The sequence below is a fragment of the Mastomys coucha genome, unplaced genomic scaffold (assembly GCF_008632895.1).
Source record: "Mastomys coucha isolate ucsf_1 unplaced genomic scaffold, UCSF_Mcou_1 pScaffold7, whole genome shotgun sequence".
NCBI lineage: Eukaryota > Metazoa > Chordata > Mammalia > Rodentia > Muridae > Mastomys > Mastomys coucha.
Window position 1 is genome coordinate 76355586 of NW_022196913.1, and position 18753 is coordinate 76374338.

An 18753-nucleotide genomic window follows, 5' to 3' on the forward strand; every position below is an offset into this window, starting at 1 on the left:
TATATATATATATATATAGACAAATATTCACTTATTTCCCCTCATCTAATATACTAAAGATTTTTAAAGTGTAAGCTGATATTAGCTCCCCATATTTTTAAATGAGGTTTGTGAAGAAAATATCAAGAAATTTAATGGATGTTCATTATGACATTTTCTCTGTTATGAACAGTTATGTTCTGAAAGTCTTTGGGCATGAAAGTATTTCTGTATGTCAGATTGCTAGACATAGGTCAGAGTGTATATGCTTCTAAAAACTATGCTTCTGCCAAACTCCCTTTCCAGGAGGCTGGGGGTCACTGTCCCATCTACAGAACCCAAATGCCCTCACCAACGTTAGATCATGATTTCTGCTTTGTCTTGTTTCAGATTTCTTTTTAAAGTGTCTGTGTCTGCTATGTGAGTGCAGGTACCTAGGAGGCCAGAAGGGGGCGCCAGAGCCCTTGGAGCTGTGAGCCAAACGCAGAAAAAAGCTTTAACTTGCTGAGCCATATCTCGCTCCTCATTTGCATTTTTGATAGTTGTTAAAAGTACTATCCTCCTGTTGTTTTCATTTGAAATTTTTAAATAAAAGTGCAGTACAGTTTTCACTTTAGAGTTTCCGATTATATTTCTCTTCTTGGAAATACCCTGTTTATTGTGTTTTCTCTCCTGCCTTGTTCCCTGTGGAGTTTACCAAAGCAGTTTGCTCTCATCTGTTGTTTATATTTTAAAATGTTTCCCAGCATGTTATTTTCCTTTGTGGTATGTTTGATTTACTGATATTTTAAAATTACACATTATTATTAATGTTAGCCTTGTTTTACAGGTTTCATGTCTCCCTGGAAAAACTGAACTTTAGGGTGATAGTTACACAAAGAATTAACTCATGTTTATTTTGTTCCTGTGCTTTCATGGTCTCTTCTTTCATACCGAAATCTTTAAACTTTTTCTCACTACCTGTTGAGGTTGGTCTGAAGGGCACTGCGTAGCTCACGCTGATCTCAGGCCTGAGCTCTGGCCTGTCTCTGAGCTCTGGGAATATAAGTGTGGCTCCCCAGTCTCAGGCTCGCAGGCCCCCTGCCTTAGTGCTGGGATCATAAGCATGTGCCACAACACCTGGCTCACTTGAAATCTGTTCTGATGTGTGGCTACCTATTTAATCTGACATTGTGATTGGAAGCTTTTTAAAAACCTATCAGAAAGGCTACTTTTATCAAGATTGTTTTGCTGAGCGACTTCAGATCTGCCCAAAGGGAGAATCAAAATAAAGGTGATGTTAGGCTCTGCGACGCCTGCTCAGACTGTGTGCCCATGGTGGGAGCTGCAGGTCTCCCTTTTCTCTTCCTGCTGATACAAAGAATCGGGGATGGGGGTGGGGGCAGAGTTAGTTAGGTTGTGACTCTCTTGGTTGCTAACGATGACTTGGGGTCCCATTCACTTCTTGGAATCTCATTTTGTTGATCTACAAAGCCAGTGGCTTGGTTTGGGTTTGAATGATCTCGGGAGGTAGTTCAGGGAAACTGAGGCTTCGGTTTGTCTTAAATGAAATTTCCCAGTGTGTCTCATTAGAGAGACTGTTGTGCTGAGTGGAATGCGCTTCTCCCTGAGCTCTGTTCTCTGCTGACCCAGTTCCCTGTTACTCATTTTTCAGCTGTCTGAGAAGTACGGGCTGCCGGTGGAGAAAATCACAAAGCTTTATAAGAAGAGCAAAAAGGGGTAAGAGAAAAGCTGGGCTTGGCTAACTGCCATGCCTGCAAGGTGCAACTTTAAAATGCCTTTAGTTTTTATGATGTCCATGGCCCATGATGCTAGTTATAGACCTTTGGTGATGAGGCAGGGTGATCCACAGTGCCTGTCCAGGATGTCACCTGAGGTGCTTCCATTTGGTGACTGCGAGTGTTACAAGTGGACTGGAGAGGTCTAGACGTGGTGGGGACCCTGGGGAAAAGGAGGTCATAGAACCACATGGAGCTCTTTACATTGGTTTCTGGGTGACATAGTAGGGACAAAATTTAATTGGGGGTCAAAGAAAATTATTCCAAGGTAATCATTAATGAAATCTCAAATGGTCCTCAGACCTGCTTGCCCACACTGTTAAGAACTCAGTCCTTCCTGGTTGGGTGGCCAGGTGGCTCTGGGTTCCCTGCTCAGAGCTTCATCTCTTTTCTCTCTCTAATATACCAAGCTTACTGATGAGAAAATGAAGCCCAGGGCCTGCTTGAGCACCCTGCCCCAGGTATCCCGTTAATTAAACAACACAGATTCAAGGGAGAGAGGGATGGAAGGAGTGTGGGTGGTCTGTGGCCTTGAGGCCCATAAGCTTTGCTCACTCCGCTCCTTTCTTGTTTCTCTCTCTTTCTCTCTCTTTCTCTCTCTTTCTCTCTCTCTCTCTCTCTCTCTCTCTCTCTCTCTCTCTCACACACACACACACACACACACGATTTATTTATTTATTCATATGAATGCAAATGCATTGTCACTCTCTTCAGACACACACCAGAAGAAGGTGTTGGATCCCATTACAGATGGTTGTGAGCTACTGTGTGGTTTCTGGGAATTGAACTCGGGCCCCCTGGAAAAGCAGTCAGTGCTCTTCAACCTCTGAGCCATCTCTCCAGCCTACCTCTGCCCCTTTCAAGGCCTTTCTAAGGCTTTCTCTGCCTGAGTAGGTACCTTTAAACTCTTCTCTGGACCCTTTTCATAAAGAAAATATGACTTGGGGTCTTCAGGCTTTTTGAATCCCGATCCTTTGGCTGATGGAGCATCAAACTTGAGCTCTTGTGGGGACCGCAATGAAGGTGGGCTGCAGCTTTTCCAAGGTCAATGCAGTCTGCTAGGGATTCTACTTTGAATGAAGCCTCAAGTCTCAAGGGCTAGAGAGCCCCAGTGTGGATAAACACACTGCTGATAACGCTGACTTCAGCCTTGAGTCTGAAGTCCTGTGTTCAAGGCTTTTGTCCCAACAACAACCCACCAAGCATGGGTGGTTCTTAGTTTTGTAAAAGGATAAACTGAAGCTATGACATCTCACCTGCTGACATCACTATAAAGTGATTCAGTGAGTCGTTCCCAAACTAAAGAGAATGTGACAGACTCAGGCACGTGTTGCTCTTCCACAGGACCCTGGTTCAAGTCTCAGCACCCATATGGCCCCAGATGATTAAATGTCCTCTTCAGAACTCTGACAGTAGCATGCACACATATGGTATACATACATACATTCAGACAGAACACTCATATATAAAACAAAAATAAAATTAGATTAAAAAAAATTCACAGACTCTGGAAGTTGGTTTTTCTGAAACCAAACTGCCATGGAGTAGGTAGCCGAGGAGAGGTGGAGCAGCTTAGGGGTGTGGAGTAGGTAGCCGAGGAGAGGTGGAGCAGCTTAGGGGTGTGGAGTAGACAGCCGAGGAGAGATGAAGTAGCTCCGGAGTGAGGCAGTACCAGCTTCCCACCCAGCTCAGCTGTTCACTGCCTGGGTAGACTGGGGGAACCCTTGACTTTGCTGAGTTGTTTCTTACTTGAAAAGTGCTGATAATAAAACTTGCCTTTAAAACTGCTAAGGATCCCGAGTGTGCCGTCTTTTACTGTACACATGTGTTCAGCCAAGGGCAGCTGAAGTTCATAGGGATCGAAGTGTGTGTGGGTCTCTGCTAACTTCTTTGAGCATCCACTGACTAATCTGTAAAACCATAGCGCTGGGCCAGATGATCTAGAAGCCTGTGTCAGGAATTCTTCCCAAAGGGTAGTTCAAGGAAACAGCTCTGCTTTCTTTAACCTGTTCTGAGGGGGAAGAAATTAGAAGGTTAAGGGAACACGTCTCTTGAAGGCTGCCCTTCCCTGAGCTCTCTGTTCACTGACTTTATTTCTTACCCCACCCCCTCTCATCCCAACTATGGCAGCATCCTGGTCAACATGGATGACAACATCATTGAGCACTACTCAAATGAGGACACCTTCATCCTCAACATGGAGAGCATGGTGGAAGGCTTCAAGATCACGCTGATGGAGATCTGAGCCCCGGGAGTCCCCTCAACAGGAGCTTTGGTGTACTTCTTCCTGGGAGAGATGAGATCTCTGCCACCCCAGAACCTGGAGACCCATCTCACTCACCTCACAAGCCTGTTACAAGACTGCTGGGAAGGGGGCGGGGCCCAAGGCCCAGTAACAGACTTCCTTCGACGCTTCCACTTGCTTCCTATGGAGCTGAAGCCTGAGCCCCTCAGCAAATTTCTCTGAGCCTGGTAGGCCCTTATTTATTGCCCATTTCCCCCCAAGAGCCCTCCAGGACTCTGCAAGTTACTGATAGCTCCATGAGAGACCTCCAGAGTTCCCCCTTCAGGGGAAACAGCAAGTCCGCTCACTCATCTCGCCTGGGGAACTGGTGTGCCCTTTTTCTTACCTCTCCACATTTCTTGAGTGGATGGACCAGACGAGCTGCTTCTTGGTGCAGTCTTCATGGATGGGGTAAGAAGGACACCAGCTTACCGGCCCCAAACCTTCAGATTGCTCTGAGGAAGGTCATTTTGCTAAATACCTCCAGGGGAATCTCAGCAAATAGCCATTGGGCCTTGTACAGGAAGACATTGTGCTACCATGTCAGTAATCAGGAACACGAGTATGCCTGACAACCATGTATATAATTTATACATAATATTGCAATAATATATTTTACCTATGGTTTGTGGGCCTGTTTACTGCCAGTGGCCTGGAGGAGACATACTTGGAGATTCAGAGCGTTCTGCTCTATCCAAGAGGAGGTTAGGAAAGTGGCCTCAGGATGTCATGTGATGGTGGTGAATGCCAGGATGGACTCTCCATTGGGCCATGCCTGAGGACTTGTTTCCCCAGAGCCCTCTCTCCTCAAACACGACTTCTACCTGGAGGCCGTTGTGTTTTATCTCATGGTGACATGTTGTCTAAGCGTGTCCTTTGAGCTGTCTGGGAAGGGCCATACTGTTGGTGCCTTCTCTAGCTTTGGTATGGGGCATCTCTTGAGCCTTGTGCAAAGTCTCTGCAGAGATTTGCACTGGGGGCCTGTTACTGAGACCTGCTGCAGAACTGCTTGGCCAACCTGGGGATCCTGGACGCTATAGTGCCTCATAGTTTACAAGCATGTCCTTCATCTCAAGTGGCCCCTTTAAAAATCCAACTGCAGCTTGCGAGTTGAGCCAGTGGCTCTGCTAGGCTGTGAACAGCAGACAATGCTTCTCCGTTCTTCTGACGGGAAGAAGTGAGGATATCCACCCTGGCTGTGGGAAGTGTGGGAGCCTTTGCACTTCTGAAGCCAACTCTGGGAGATGTGCTGGAGAGCTAAGGCTCTTTCGTCCTCTCCTTGCCCTTGGAAGCTCAAGAGAAAATGGCTTACCCAGTCACGAAAGCGTGCCCCATTGGCCTCTGTTCTCTTTGAGAGAACAGGCCAGTAGCTCTGTTAGGGTTAAGGATTGGTATGTGCCCCTGTGGGCCCAGCACTAGTTTGGTTAGCTAGGCACATCCCACCCCAAGGCCTGGATAATGGAACAGCTTCTATGGAAAGGTCTAAATTTGTCTGTGAAGCACTTTGATGTCTTATCTGGAGGCTCTGCTCTCCAGCCCCTGCCTTCTTGGTCTACCCTCCCCAGAGGCCCAGAGCAGCTGAGGCTGACACCAGCCCAGCTATTGCTCTTGAAAGCTGCAGAGGAATTGAATGGGATGGAGAGTACGTGCTGTAACCAAGAGGATCCCACAGGATAGCAGGGGGCACCTTTCTAAGAGCCCACTGGACTCCTTATCCTTCTTTGTGTTGCCAAAGGTTTGCATCCTGAGCTCTGCTCTAGTCCAGCCCTGCACTCCAAATGCCACTCCTAGAAACTAGCAGCCTGGGAACCCTCCAGGGTACTAGTGGGTCTCTGGTCTAAGACGGACAAACTCAGTGTTGGAAATATATCCTCTATGCGCTTCCTGTGCTATAGCACTTGGGGATAGCTGCAAACATGATTGGCAGACCTTAGAGGTGGGCTCAGGATTCCAGAGCAGGGAGACAGATCTATAGCAACCTGACAGGCTACCAGCTCTTCTCTCTTGTCTCTCTGGAAAATTGCCAGTCTGCTCTGGGGCAGAAGACAAGCCAGAGCCAGCTTTCCCTTTGTCCTGAGTCCCTATAGTCCATGAGATAGCCATTGCCAGAACAAGAGGTAGGAAGCCACAAAGGAGCAGTATAATGTCAGGTCCAGGAGTGTCTGCTGGTTGATTTCCATGCATCATTCCTCACTGTGTTGGCTGAGCTTTGCTGAGCCTCATTTCCTGAACAAAACACTCCAGAAAGATAGAAAAGCTTGCCTTGTCCTGAATTAATCTCACCCAAACAAAGTTTTTTTTTTTTTTAATTTTTTTGTAATCTATAAAAGATGGAAGACACATGAAACAGATTATTTTGTTCTGTGTCCCCACATTGTTGAAACTTCCACTGTGTTTAGAAATTGGAACCAATAGAAAAATACACAGTGGGTTGTCATCTTGAAGTTGGTTCCTGAAAGAACAAGGCACGTCCCAACACAGAAACCTGGGAGGTTTGAAATGAATTTAAACATTTATTTTCCTTCATATTTTAATAGTCATGAAAATGCAACAGGAAATGAGGGTTTGTGCCAAATTCTAAGAATGGCCCTTTCTGAAAGACAAGCAGGGGAGACTCGTGTGTACAATCTGTTCCCACATAAAAGGGTAAATGTAACTTAATAGTTTTGTAAATGGGAGAGGGGGAATCTATAAACTATAAATATGTTATTTTATTTTTTGTACATTTTTAAGAAGAAAAAAATAAATATTCACAACATGAGTCAAACAGCTGTCTGGCCCTTTCTGTGTGGTGACAGCCAGTGTTCTTTGCCTTCGAGGAAGAGTCTCTGTAGATGGGGTCTGGGCTGCTCTTGACCCTTCAGGCCCTGCTGACAATGAAACACAGACTTGCCCCCTTCCAACAGCCTCCCACCCAGTCCTATACCAGGCCTATATGGGAAGAGGGCCGAAGGTCAGCAAGAAGCCTCCAGTGTGGCTCTGGAAGGCTCCCAGCACAGGTGCTTTTGACTGGTCCCTCAGGTGGCTTCTGTCCACTCTTTGTCCTAGCACTTTTTGATTGTTTGTTTCATTAGAGCTGTGCCAACCTCTACAGAGGTCCTAAAGCCACACGGCTCATCCCACAATTCCATCTCCACACTTTCTTTCTTTCTCTTTCTTTTCTTTTTCTTTTTTTTTTTTTTAAAGATTTATTTATTTATATTATTTATATGACTATCTTCAGACACACCAGAAGAGGACATCAGATTCCATTACGGATGGTTGTGAGCCACCATGTGGTTGCTGGGAATTGAACTCAGGACCTTTAGAACAGCAGTCAGTGCTCTTAACCACTGAGCCATCTCTCTATCCCTCTTTTCTTTTTATTTTGTTTTGTTTTGTTTTTTTCAAGACAGAGTTTCTCTGTATATCTCTGGCTATCTTGGAACTCACTCTGTAGACCAGGCTGGTCTTGAACTCAGAAATCTGCCTGCCTCTGCCTCTCAAGTGCTAGGTTTAAAGCCATGCGCTACCACTGCCCGACCCATCTGCATACTTTCTGACCCTCAGCATACAAGGCTGAACTGAGGTTCCGGTGGTAACCACCCACACTGCTCTAACTGCTGTCTTCACTGATCTCCAAGAGCATCTATTCCAACAGCTAGCTTGCCACCATTCTTTACAGTACCCCTCCCCGCCTCCAGGCACAGCACAGAATCTTGCCTCAAAAAAGCTTTCCCTGGCTGACTAAGAGCCCAGTGGAATCCCTGCTCTCCGTGCTCACATCCAGGGTAAGGAAGAACAGGCTTTGGGTGGGGTGTTTGGGAGATGTGAGAGGTCACCACTTTGCTCCCTTTGCTTGTTGACATTAGTGTGAACTGTGCTCCTTGAACTGGGGGAGTTCCTTGGTGCCATATTCCATCTGTTCCCAAAGGTTCTTCAGCCCAGTATTTCTCCAGGCTGCTCTAAATGAGTGCATGGTTAGCACTGGAAAATCAGGAATTAGAGGAAAGATAGTAGGGGCCTCTGATGAGCCAGAAGCAGACCAGAAGAAAGATGTGAAAAAACACTTCAGGTGAGCATCAACCCTGTGCTCACTGGGCATCAAATAGCCATCACATACCACTTAGAAAAGAATATTTCTGATTTGCCATTGGTAAGAGCTAAAGTACTTACAGTGGTGTTCAAGGTGGGACAGACGTTTCCAACTGATAAGGACTCGAGCATTCCCTTTCTGGTCGTGGCTGACAGTGCCTCTCCAACTCACACACACTTCCAAGCCCACCACACTTAAACACTGACTGGGGGCACCATCCAACACTCAGCATGAGCCTACCCATGTGATGAGATTCTGCTGCTGAAGTGCAGTGGGATGGTGGCTGAGTGGCCATTGCCTGTCTTCCCGGGGATGGTGTGTACTGCAGAGGATTTCTATTAGCATATACTAATTTCATTAAGATATTTGCATCCATGTATAATTTGGTCTCCTTCATTCCTGAGTACCCTGTCTTGACCCCCTTCCTAATAATCCCCTTCATTCTTCCTAACCAGTCTACTTCATTCATATGTCTCCCATGTGCAGGGAGGGGGAGGGAGAGAGAGGCTCACTCCATGGAGCATGGGAGAGTTATTTAGAGAAGCATAGCCAACCTTAATCCCACGGTTACACCCAGTTACAGCACCAAAGGAAATGTCTCCCCTTCTCCAGCAACTGTCACTGCAAATAGCTCCCCAGGGAGGGGCGGAGCTGTAAGGCTCTCTCCTATCCCCAACCCCCACTCCCACTCCCACTCCCGACCATGACAGAATGCCCATGGGCCCACTCTTGTGCACAATGGTGAATATTTAACTACGGGTTGGGGTTGGCAGGTCCAGCTGCATTGCACTTTGAAGTGTTTTCACCATTTCTTCCAGAGAAATACTGAGAGAAATATCAGCTATTCCCTGAAAAACTCATGCAGGTGGTGAATGGCCAGCCTGGTGCTCCATGGCCTGGGTGCTCCATGACCTAGATGATGCTCCCATGGCCTGGTGCTCCATGGCCTGGGTGCTCCAGGATCTAGATGATGCTCCCATGGCCTGGTGCTCCATGGCCTGGGTGCTCCGAGCTGCCCAGTAGTTAGCTCCTGACTGTCACTCTGCATCTTAGGGATGTCTGGAACCGTGCATCACATTAACACCTGGTAGGAAAGATTCCCATGCAACAGTCACATTGAAGTTAGAAATGTGGGGAAATGGCTGGGTTGTAGGTATACAGGCTCCTTAGGGACTCCAGCCACCTCACCACCATCCCCATCATGGATAACTTGACATTACTTGTACAGAGAGACTACCTGTGTACAGTAGGAAAAGCCTCTTCCACATCTCCACCTCAAAGGTCTAGTTGGCCCTATGAGGGGCCTATTGTATTGTAATCGAGGTAGCAAGATACAAACATACATCCTTTCATAGGGCAGTAGCCTTGGGGCTGAAGTCAGGGCCAGTGATAGGTGCAGAATGTGAACAGCTTTATGTGGGTGCCTTGGAGGAACAGGCTGTCTGTCTTGTTCTCTCTTTCACTAAATCTCAGAGAGTAGGACGAAGGGGATTGTATTGCTTTTTGTTCGTTTTGCTTTGCTTTGTTTGAGACAGAATTTCTTTGTGAAGCTTTGAGTGTTCTAGATCTAGCTCTGTAGATCAGGCTGGCCTTGAACTCATGGAGATCTGCCTGCCTCTGCCTCCCTACTGCTGGGATTAAAGGCATAGGTCACCACCACCCAACTATATTGCTTTCTTTAAGCTTTCCCAGATCCTACTGAGGAGCAGTTTTCCTAAGTTTTTGCTTTCGTGTTTCATGTTTGATGTTTGGGGAAGGAGAGGAAATGGGAGGCCCAAGCTGGGCCTAGGGAAGACATACATGGACCAAAGAGACTTCAAAACTCTTCCACCCCCAACCTGGAACCTCCCTAAGACCCAGTCCATTGAGGGCAGTTTAGTAAGGAAAATCTCATGTTCCAGACAATGATATTAAATAATAAACATGCTTTAATGCCAGGCAAGAGCTACACAATCAACTGTAATGGGACCACTCCACATAGTATGACATATATATTATTAAATTCATCTGTAGAAAGTCCCCCAGGGAGTATTGCTGGGGTAGGGTGGTACCCATAGCATCCCTTCACCATCCTAAGCGAGGTATGAACAGTCAGGCATTCTGAAACGTCCTTCAACTCATAAGCCATTTAGTCCAGTCCCATGGACAGCACAAGCTGCCTCTACTTGGAACAAAACAGGCTCCATTTCCTCCAGAGCTCTCTGAACACAGCAAAGACAATGCCTAGCCACAGGAGTGAGAGATGTCTTCAGGCACTTGGCCCTCTTGATGCTGTGAAGTCCATTGGTCCAACACACATGCATAAAAGTTACACATATCCAATGCCTTCCTGGGGTGAGGTGGGGGATGAGGAGGAAGAAAACATACAGATAGGTCTGGTAGGTCTGTGGCGTAACCAGTTCTGGAACTCTTCATGCTTTCTGGGGACCACAGGGTTCATTCATAACCTTTGCTCTTTCATTTCCTAATAGCTGGCAAGCACCTCCAGTTCCCACCCCAACCCTAAGTTCTAGGAAACACAGGGTTTGGCTCAACCTTAGGCAGAGCCCAACTAGGTGAGTCTACCTCACAAACACCAGCTTGTTGGCTCCCTTCACCTGTTGCTGTTCAACCACTTGAGTTAATTCTTCTTTGCAAAAACAGATTTTACCATTTGGTCCACACGAGTTGGCAAACCTTGGTACAAAATATAAGGAAAACAACACTAGGAAAGATTAAGATTACAAAATCTAGGTGTCAAAATTTCAATCTACTAAGTGATTCATTTTAATCCACCATTCAAGTTTAAACTTCTGCCAGTTAAGAGTGTCACTGTGGGGGGCGGGGGGGACCTGCGGGCTGGCAGGAACTTTCCTTCTGGTTGTGTTTATCTTTTTGCGGTTTTTGTTCTACAGGGCATGGCTGCCAGACAGAGACCTTCCCGCTTCCTCTCAGGCAGGGTCTGCCACCGATGTTCTTGAGTATTGAGACCTTCTGATACAAGCTCCTTGTGAGGCTTTGTCTTGCCTGTGGCCAGGAGTTTTTTTATTTCTGGCCCTCATTTCAAAGTAGTGTGCATGAGGTGACCAGCGGAGGCAGCAGCAGCTCAGCTTTGCTGCATTCCAAGAACACAGTGAGGAAGAGCGCTCTCTCACAGTGAGGAAGAGCATCCCCACAGCCAGCCTTGGGCACTGCAGGTCCCTTTGCTGGCTCTTATAATGGGTGAATTGCCTGGCTATCCCATACCTGACCATTTAGAGGGTACCTGGAGGCAGGAGATGTGGCTACCCTACCAAGGACGTGGGTTAAACTGCTAGGAAGTCTCTGTTAGTTTTTCTGCGTCTGTAGAACATTCATCTGCTGAGCCAAGCGTCGTCGCACCTGCGCTGGATGCCTGTATACTGCTGGGCCTTGGCCCCTTGTCACCGTGGAGCTCCCAGTGCTGCTCTGATGGGCAGGACGCCTGGACAGCTGGCTTCCTCGTGTCCTCCAGCCACCTTGACTCCAGGAAGCCATTCGAAATCAAAGCTGGTCCCTTGTCACTGTTCTTTTGTGGTTTTATGGAGTATATAAAATATACTTGTTAACTGGTACATTTGTGCAAAGACAGCTATGACTTTAAAACAAGACATTGACATTCATTGTAGTTGGCTTCACAATAAGCTACTAAAACAGTCTTCTGCAGTAAGATTGTATTAGCACTCACTAAACATGCATTTACAAGGCAAAACACTTAATTTGGTCTGCAATGCCCAATGTTTTATATACAGCAGTCTTTATAAATCACAAGTAGGCAACAAGATGGGTCTGGCTTTTGAATATGTATTTGATTTTTTTTTTAAAGAAACTCGTATTAGCTCAACTTGTGTAAACCTGTGGGAGGAAAAAAAAAAAAACAAAACAAACAGCTGAGCCATCTTTTCCCATCTCTGTTAATTTACCTTGAAAGGTTCACAGCTTAGAAATTACAGCCTGCTGGGGCGGAAGGGAGTGGCCTCTGGGGGGAATGTCCCAGCTCCCTTTAATAGCCTCTCCCCAGAGGGTAACCTGTTCTTAGAAAACTTAGCCTCAGGTGTCTGCTACAGCTCCGAGGGCATGTGTGACAACAGACCCAGGTTAGGGGTTTTGTGTTTCAAACAAAGCTCCTCCAAGCTTGCAGAAGGATATCTGGGTTAGATGTACTTCCCTTCTCTTGCCCCTCAAGTCTTGGGTTTTAAGATGGAGACATGAGAATCAAAGGAAAAAAAAAAGATGATTAAAAAAGTCATCCACCAGGGAACACCACGAAGTCTGTGCATGCTCTCCACAAGCACACGGGCTCTGGGCATTCACATCCACCATGAAAGAAGCAAGGGGCAAAAGTGGCACAGGAGGGCACATCTGACTGAAGAGGGCACAGTGTCACCATCAATATTGTTTGGCAAAAACAAAAGAACAAAAACGAAGTAAGTTTAAAAGCTAATCAGGAGAGACACAAGCAGCTGTAGCGTCTTTGGGGGTGCAGGGCTCAAAACTGGCCGGCGCTGCTGGGGTCACACTGCAGGAGACGCACAATGGATGGGTCGCTCTTGGCCCCTCGGATGAATTCTTCCAGGGAGAGTTTTCCTAGGGAGCAAGAGGATGAATGAGTGGCAGCCCGTGGCCCTTGCACCGTGCTGGGAGCAGCAGAAGCCTGTGGCTTCCCTCAGTAGAGGCTGGGAGACCATGAGACAGGAACCCCACTTCTCTCTTAACCATGACATCCTCTGGCTCAGTGCACAGGGCCATTCAACACCACTTCCAAGACAGGACCCCAGGTTTGGGGAGGGTATTGGCTCACCCTGGCCTAAATCTCTGCCCTAGTAGCCCTTCTGCCTCTACCTACCCATTCAGTATCTGAGGAATGAGTAGCCCTAGCTCTTCTGAGGGCGCCAGGCTCTTGAAGCCACAAGGCTGTGCCTATGAGCTCTTCAGCCACTCCGTACTGGTGTACTCAGGTTCACAGACAACCAGCTCCTTGGGTGGGCAGAGCAGAACTGTAGGTTCTTTTTTAACAACTTTTTGAAGATGGCAGCATCTTCATCCAAAGCCAGGAGAATAAAGGAGTGTGATCTAGACACAGGGCGACCCACTGGTCCAACCTAGGTGGCTTGAGAAGGAAGCCAGGGATCTGTTCTCTCACTGTGCCACCTTCTTCCTTCCTCCCTCTCTTCCCTCCTACCCTCCCTCACTCTCTCCCTTTCTTCCTCCCTTTATTTCCTATTTATTTATTTATTTATTTATTTATTTATTTATTTATTTTGACATGGAGTCTCACTATGTAGCCCCAGCTTCCTTTTGATCTCTTACTCCGGCCTCCCCAGTATCCCTCTGTTTAATTGTTTTCCAGTAAAGGTCCTCTGTCACTGTCATTGTGGAGATACGGGTGAGGGAGGCTTTCCCCATTCCTGGTACTTCCACAGTGTCCGGTTAAAGTGACCCATACACTGATAAATTGGAACTAGAACTGCTGGGCCCCTTTACCTAGCTCTGCCCTCTTTCCTTTCCTGAAGACTTAGCCCTGTTTGTTCTTCCAAGAATAAGCACCAGGCTGCCAGGCTCTGTGAGGCCTGTGCACTTTGGTACCTCCTTAGTTGCTCTTCCTAGCTACCTCTGCTGACACTGCAGGATGAGATGGGGGCATAGGAGCAGAAGCCCCATTTGAACATGTCCAAGTCTCAGACACAAGCACAGGCTCAGGTACCGGAAACCACAAGCTGTAGAGCACTTGGTGCTCAACATGTACTCTCGGCCTCTTGCACAGACTCCATGTTGACTTGCCTTATGTAGGGACAGATTTTTTTCATGGCAGAGACCAGCAGTGAAATACAAAGACTGGTGACTAACAAGACGGACGGTAGCAGGCTTTACATGAAGCCAGGTCTGCTTCTGGTGAGAAGGGGCTAGGGCCTCAGATTTGAGGCCCTGAAGCAAAGCCCTGAGCTAAAGCAGTGAGTCTCCTGGGTGTCCAGCTGTCCCTCCCACTCCTTCCCTTGCTGCTTCCATCCCCATAGGTTCCTTTATTTAAACAAATCTTTCTTTAGCAAAGCCCAGGACAGTGGTAGTCAGCTGTCCATTGGGAATGGAAACCCAGCCAGAGCCCTTCGATCTCTAGAAACATTCCCAGTGGAGAGGCCCTGTCATTGCCTGTGAGCTACACATCTGAAGGTATCTTGTCTCCCATCCTTCCGTCCTCCTCTAAGGAAGAGGTTGGGTCTTAAAGCCATTATGTTCTCCCAGACTATCAAAACCTGAGCTTCAACACCAGCAAGTCCATTAACTGTTAAAACAATCCCATGTTTGTTTAAACTTTACAATACAAACTGCTGTGAATCAAGGGCTCCCGAGGGGAAACAGGATGTCAGAGGATGCCATGCAAGTTCATAGAGGAAACACAGCCAACAGAGTGGCTTGAACCACACAAACCAAGATTCTCAGGGAGCTGGCACCCCACGTGTGCATGTAGAAAGAGGCTTGCTCTATGCAGAGTCTTCTATAATGCATATCACAAGGGATTAGTCCATTTATACACTGCTGGCTAGAATTGCTAAACATCAAGAGTGAAGATCTGGGGCTGGTGACATGGCTCAGTGGGTAAAAGTATGTGCTGCCTAAACCCTCCCACCTGAATTTGATCCCTGGAACCTATGTAAAGGTAAAGGGGGGAAATGGACTCCATTAAGTTGTCTTCTGACCTCCATGTATGCACCAGGTCATGTAATAGTATATGCAACAGCATATATAGTAATAATAAAATAAAACGAAGGTTTTAAAAATGAGTTGGCTAGAGAGATGGCTCAGTGGTCAAGAGCACTTACTGCTCTTACAGAAGACCAGTGTTTGATTCTCAGCACTTACGTTGGGTAGATCACAACCACCTGTAGCTCCAGTTCCGGGGAACTGTACAGCTCTTGTGACCTCTGTGGGTGCCTACATGTAGTGCGCATAAACTCACACAGGCATGCATATACATACCCACAAATAATAAATACGTGTTGTTTAAAGAGCTGTGGAGCCTTGGACAGCATGGGTCAGCCTTGACTGAGCACTGAAGACTCAGGTACTATTTCTGGATAACATTTCAAGTTTTGGCAAGAAAAATAACGATGCTAAATTAACTTTGAATTTCGGCTGAATAACTAGCAACTCCTTAGCATAAATATGTCTCAAATACTGTATGCACACATAGATATGCCAAAAAGAAGCCATTATTTCTCAATTGCTTGGGCCTCCCGCATCCTACTTGGCAGCCAACATGCAGAACTCATATCTATTTACTTACTTATTTACAGATAAGGGTTCCTTATATAGCCCAGGCTGCCCTCAAGCTTGTGGTCGTCCTGAGTCACCATACCAGACTTGCCTATTTTGTTTGAAGTCCAACTTTCCTTTCCACTTTGGCTTGCACATCTGCTAGTTACATTTCGCTTCGGGGCATCACCCTCTACCCAGTAGTAACCTGCTGACCACTCCAACCCTCTACTTGGCTCCCCAATACTTGAGGGTTTCATCTGGGCTCAGCATCTTAGAGCATGCTCATAAGGCCTCTCAGGCAGGTTGGGATAAATGCTGTTGGGGTTTATAAGAGGCATTGAGCCTTCTGACATACTCCAACTCCACACTAGATCCAATCTTCTGGGAAAGGTCTATCCTGACGCAGTGGCTTTTCGAGTCCTTTTATTTCTGCTTCCGAGGAGCCATGCTAATCTGAGGAAAGAGTAGAGATAACCTGGGAGGGGGATAGAAGGGCCTAGAAAATAAGACAGGGACCAGCTCCAGGGTCCACATGGTTCTTTTCCGTTTTGCCCAGGTGGCTCTCACAGATCACCTGAGGCTGACACCCAGTCCTGGATTCCACCAGCAGCCTGGCCCACTCGAAGCCCCCCAGCCTCCTACCATCTCTATTGGTATCCATCTGGCGGAAGATCTTTTCTGTCCTTTTCTCTGGGGTTGATTCATCTTCAGGCATTTTCATGACAGAGGAAACCATTTTGTAGATCGCCTAGGGACAGAAGCGAAGGGTGGTGACATGGAAACACAATTCATCCCAGCAGTAGCTCTATAAAATGTGAGAGTAGAGGGAAGGTAGCTGTGCTCTGCTGGAGTTGGGCCTGTCTCTGGGCTTTTTGTATAGGACAGGATGTGGCAGTGGTAGAGGTTATTTTGTTATATCATACTGCACCTTATGTTTCAACTCTTGTCTAAGGTATTGGACCTATTTAGAGCATTTAAAAAGGACACAGTTTAGTTCTAGTTCTTTATAAGCTGCTATTACAAACTATTTAGGATAATTAAGTGATGCAAGTTAAAAGTTAATCAATCAAACTTATGGTCTTTTTAGATATTAGTCTATTACAAAAATATGTTTCTAAAGTTGAGCAGATAGTAAGTAGCTAGAAACAAACAACATTTGCCTGTTTAGATATACCGTCGATAGATGGTAGATATACCATTGATAGATGGTAGATATACCGTCGATAGATGGTAGATATACCATTGATAGACAGATGGATGGTCTTCAGACACCTCAGAGACATACAGAATTTGGCATTTAAAGATGTTTTTATTAATTTAAAGCTTTTTTGGGGACAATGAGATATGTCAGTTCCTGGCAGCACCCCCATTTGACTTCAAAGAAGGTGATGAGCATCAAAGAATCTCCTTATGGACTGTGCTTCAAATATGGCAAACTTCTACTAGACAAAAATCTCCCATTGCTTCAACTGAAGACAAAATGCTGTCTAAACTGGACAAATGAAACCCAGAGAAGTCAACTGCTGAGCTCTGAAAAGATAAGGTAATCAGTCCTTCATAATTCCTGCTTCACGAAAAGGCCTGTCAGATATTCCAGGCCAGAAGGCTGAAAATATCCTAACATTATAGAGAAATTTGGGGGGAACTATTCAGGCAGCCAACTTTCTCTGTCATTTCTATAGTTTTTGAGGTTTCTTGCCTGTACTTCTTACATACTTAGGTAATATTCCTTCTCAAGTCTCTAAAGGGGTTGAAGACTAGATAGTTATAGTCTGACATATAAGCTTAAGTTGTTTAATACTTAGATAAATGTTTTAAGGTCTATGCAAGTTATGATAAGAATGATTTGGATACAAAATTCTGAACTCGTCAAGACAGAATAGATAATGGAATACTTTCTACAAAGTTGCCAAACATATCTGGACTTGATTATATGAATGTAATTCTTACCTGCTAGTTTTCATAATTGTTATTATTATATATAGTTTATTATAATAAGATAAAGAGCCTTTTATGGGACTAAATAGGGAATTGTAGAGGAAATCTCTTGTGTACCAAATGGATGCAGCACGGTCAATAAAATGCTAATTGTCCTATAAGCTTAGGCAGGAAATAGAAGGTGGGACATCCAGTAAGGAGATGGAATTGTGGGACAGAGCCAGAGAAGAAGGATCTTGGGAACACGAAGGAGGACAGAGATGGGAGCTGAGCAGAGGTAACTAGCCACATAGTAGGAAATAGATTAGAATAAATGGGATATTGAGTTATGATCAGTTGAGGAACCAAAGCTTATGGCCAAGATGTTTGTCAATATATTTTGAGTGTCAGAGTTGTTATTCCAGGAGCCTGGCACTGGGAAGAAAAACTCAGAGTATATACACATCTCTTGCTGAACTCCAGGGCTACTCCACAGTGAGTCACTCACTGTAGGAGGACAGTCAAGGCCAGCACCTTGGATGGGCCCTGTCAGCCACATCCAGCTTTCCTGAAACATGCTCACCAAAGTATCTCTGCAGTCAAGAATGGAGTCCAAGTAGTCCTGGACCCTGTTGACTGTTCTCTCAAACCTCCTATGCTATGGATTTAGCACCATAGGCTAAGATGTTAGCTACAGAGGCAGTTCTCTTTTTAAAAGTGGGAAAGCAGAGGCCCTGAGAGTGCCAAGATTTCCTACTAACTCTAGACCAAGGCAAGGTGGGACCAGTGGCAAAACACACACACACACACACACACACACACACACACACACATGTGCACATAAACACTGGACTGAGGGGTGTCAGAACAGCAATGACAGCACAATATTTGGATCTCAGCAGTTCATTCTGGCAGTCTCTTTCCAGGGCAAGCATCAGTCTATATCAAGACTTGTAGAGGTGTCAACTGAGGAGTGTTTATAGACAAATGAGGGATTTCTTTTTGCTGGAAGACTTAAGCAAACTATAATTGTCTTTCTTCAATCTCTTTTGGACCCGGCTGTTTCTCTGCTGAGTCTGTTTTGTCTCTGGAAGGTTCCTTCCTGGCTTGTGTTCGTGACTGGCCCATGAACGTCTTGCAACCAGATGTTCTCCTGAGACTTCTGTCAAGCTTCCACAGCTTGCTCAATATGTACACACTTGGTTTTCCTGGATCTGTGGCTTCATTTCCTTCTTTCTCTTCTGAGTGTTCAACTGCCCATCCCCATGCCCTACTCGTGCACTAAGGACAGAGGGAAATGTGACCCTCCTTCAGGAAGCTGCCTATGCTCTTCCTCCTGTCATCTCGATGTGTGATCTCCCTTCCTCTGCACAAACAAGTGGATCCACTGCAACCTCTTCAGAATCACTTCACTCTACTTAACCCCAAACTATGGTTGGCCAGGACACCTCCTTCTGTGACTGACAGCT

At 46.1% G+C, this 18753-nt stretch overlaps 2 protein-coding genes across 12 annotated transcripts in view; one reads left to right on the top strand and one right to left on the bottom strand.

The window, feature by feature from the left end:
* Grhl2 (grainyhead like transcription factor 2) overlaps positions 1 to 6804 on the top strand; it is a 126254-nt gene extending 119450 nt beyond the window's left edge. For 2 of the 3 annotated variants that reach the window (XM_031358292.1, XM_031358291.1), the window contains exons 15-16: positions 1634 to 1698; positions 3888 to 6804. In XM_031358292.1, coding sequence (XP_031214152.1) covers positions 1634 to 1698; positions 3888 to 4002 — 180 coding nt within the window. In that variant the 3' untranslated portion in view covers positions 4003 to 6804. The remainder of the gene's footprint in view (positions 1 to 1633; positions 1699 to 3887) is intronic. The other variant, XM_031358293.1, reaches the window with a different exon arrangement.
* Positions 6805 to 10024: 3220 nt separating this feature from the next.
* Positions 10025 to 18753, bottom strand: part of Ncald (neurocalcin delta) — a 449041-nt gene continuing 440312 nt past the window's right edge. For all 9 annotated transcript variants that reach the window (XM_031359538.1, XM_031359542.1, XM_031359537.1 and 6 more), the window contains 2 exons: positions 16010 to 16115; positions 10025 to 12700 (listed from right to left, as the gene is read on the bottom strand). In XM_031359538.1, the coding sequence (XP_031215398.1) occupies positions 12603 to 12700; positions 16010 to 16115 (204 nt within the window). In that variant the 3' untranslated portion in view covers positions 10025 to 12602. The remainder of the gene's footprint in view (positions 12701 to 16009; positions 16116 to 18753) is intronic.